At 36.4% G+C, this 1,769-nt stretch overlaps 1 protein-coding gene across 3 annotated transcripts in view; it reads left to right on the forward strand.

Annotated features, from left to right (window-relative positions):
• ZNF407 (zinc finger protein 407) overlaps positions 1–1,769 on the forward strand; it is a 337,647-nt gene that overhangs the window by 25,313 nt on the left and 310,565 nt on the right. For all 3 annotated transcript variants that reach the window (XM_027883907.1, XM_027883910.1, XM_027883909.1), the window contains exon 2: positions 1,580–1,754. In XM_027883907.1, coding sequence (XP_027739708.1) covers positions 1,615–1,754 — 140 coding nt within the window. In that variant the 5' untranslated portion in view covers positions 1,580–1,614. The remainder of the gene's footprint in view (positions 1–1,579; positions 1,755–1,769) is intronic.

Consider the following 1,769-nt stretch of genomic DNA (forward strand, 5'->3'; position numbering starts at 1 on the left):
CCTTTTTGGGGTAAGCTTGCATTTCAAAGGCTTCTCTGGTCCTGCTATTAATTGCTGTAGTGTTTTTGAACATACAGTATGCTGACTTATACCAGCTGAGAATATAGACCTGACTGTTTTAATTCTTACTAATTGTGATAGTTCCTCTCATGGTTTAGTGAATAAATTAAAATAACAGTGTATAAGAATCAGAAAACTACAGTTAGAGGAGAAATATTGTGATCCTCCAAAAAGCTATTGTGAACTGGGAGTGGTTATTCTCTTGTTATTTAGGTATAACTAGCTAGGTATGGGTTTGGTCAGTGCTTTAGCTGATTGAGCAACCTGCAGTTGAAAAACTGTTCAATGTATTCAACTAATGTGCACTCAATTCCTTAGGGACCTTCCATAAATTATTCTTTAACAGAAAAATACTTTTTGCTTCCCTAGTCCAACTGATTTGAATGTATTTTCTCAGTTTAATACTTTCTTACTTTGTCCTCAAAATTAAGCGTATTTTTTTTTTTTTAGCATGTACTTGAATGGGTTTTTGTACCCTACGTTATCTGTATCAACATTGCAATTACTTAATCTTGTCAGGAAGTACTTACAGTTGTGGTCATGGCCTCATTCAATGAGTAACTGAACAAAAAACTGAATACTTGGATCTGCAGCAAATTGATGTTTAAATCATAGTGTAAAGCACATAGATAAACATTTAGTATTTAATCATCTGTTAAAATGAAATGCATTTTCAATTCTCAGTTGCTTCATGTCAAAATGAAAAGGTAATAAATGTCAAGATTTGATTTCCCACCCCGATCCCTCTTATAAACCATGTTGGTAGCATCAGTTTTCTGGTGGTGACATCTCTTTGGGAACAGTATGGTCACACTGGGCAGTTGAGCCAAAGCTGGATTTGGACAGTTGAAGTTTGTGCTGGGTTTCAAAGGTGCTGCCCTTTTCTGCACTGCTATTTCATGACTTTTTTTTCTCCTCCTTCCTCCACAGTTGGGAAATGACATTTTAGAGGATATTTTAGGAATGATGGGATGATACTTGGGGCATAATCTTTTAGAACGTGGCTCTATTTGTGTTTTCCCTCTTCAGCAGGTAATCTAAGCTGAGGAAGAAAAGCAAACTGTGTACTTACAGTGTTTATTTATGTTGACCTTGTTTTGGTTGGTGTTGCAGTCATGGTTATTTCCTCCTTGGGGCTTTTAAATTTAGGAACCTGCGTTTCTAGTTCAGGAACACTTAAACATTCCATGACCAGTTCCCTGAAAGCTATTAGTATTTTGTGTCCTAAATATGCTTCCAGAAACAAGGTCAGGCTTGTCTGCCCAAGTTTAAGCACGTAGTAGATTCCTTGATTACACGAAAAACTACTGAATCTAGTGCTTGCTCACATGGTGCTCATCACAGTGAGAGCCCTGTAACCAAGTGCCTAGAAGGTAGTTTAGGTACCATGCTGAAAATGTAGCCTCATATGTCTCATTGTATCTGTCTTTCTGCCATGGTTTTAATTTTCTATATTGCAGGACTTTTTTTAACTTTTGGTTGTGAATAAAAGACTAATAATAACTCTTTTGTTTTGTAGATAAAAAGCCAAATGATCTACAATTGATAATATCAATGTTAAGGATGGATGGGGAGGAAAATAAGAAGAGAGATGATGCTGATGAGAATTTACAAGTTGAGTTGACAGAAGAATCCTCAAGAAATACATCAGGACAAAATGGTGGATGTGACTCCTCATCTCAGCAGAAAACAAGGCTTCTATCAGATGA

The sequence above is a fragment of the Empidonax traillii genome, unplaced genomic scaffold (genome assembly GCF_003031625.1).
Source record: "Empidonax traillii isolate 1590-97213 ecotype Southwest subspecies unplaced genomic scaffold, ASM303162v1 scaffold136:size1122602, whole genome shotgun sequence".
NCBI classification, from domain to species: Eukaryota; Metazoa; Chordata; class Aves; order Passeriformes; family Tyrannidae; genus Empidonax; species Empidonax traillii.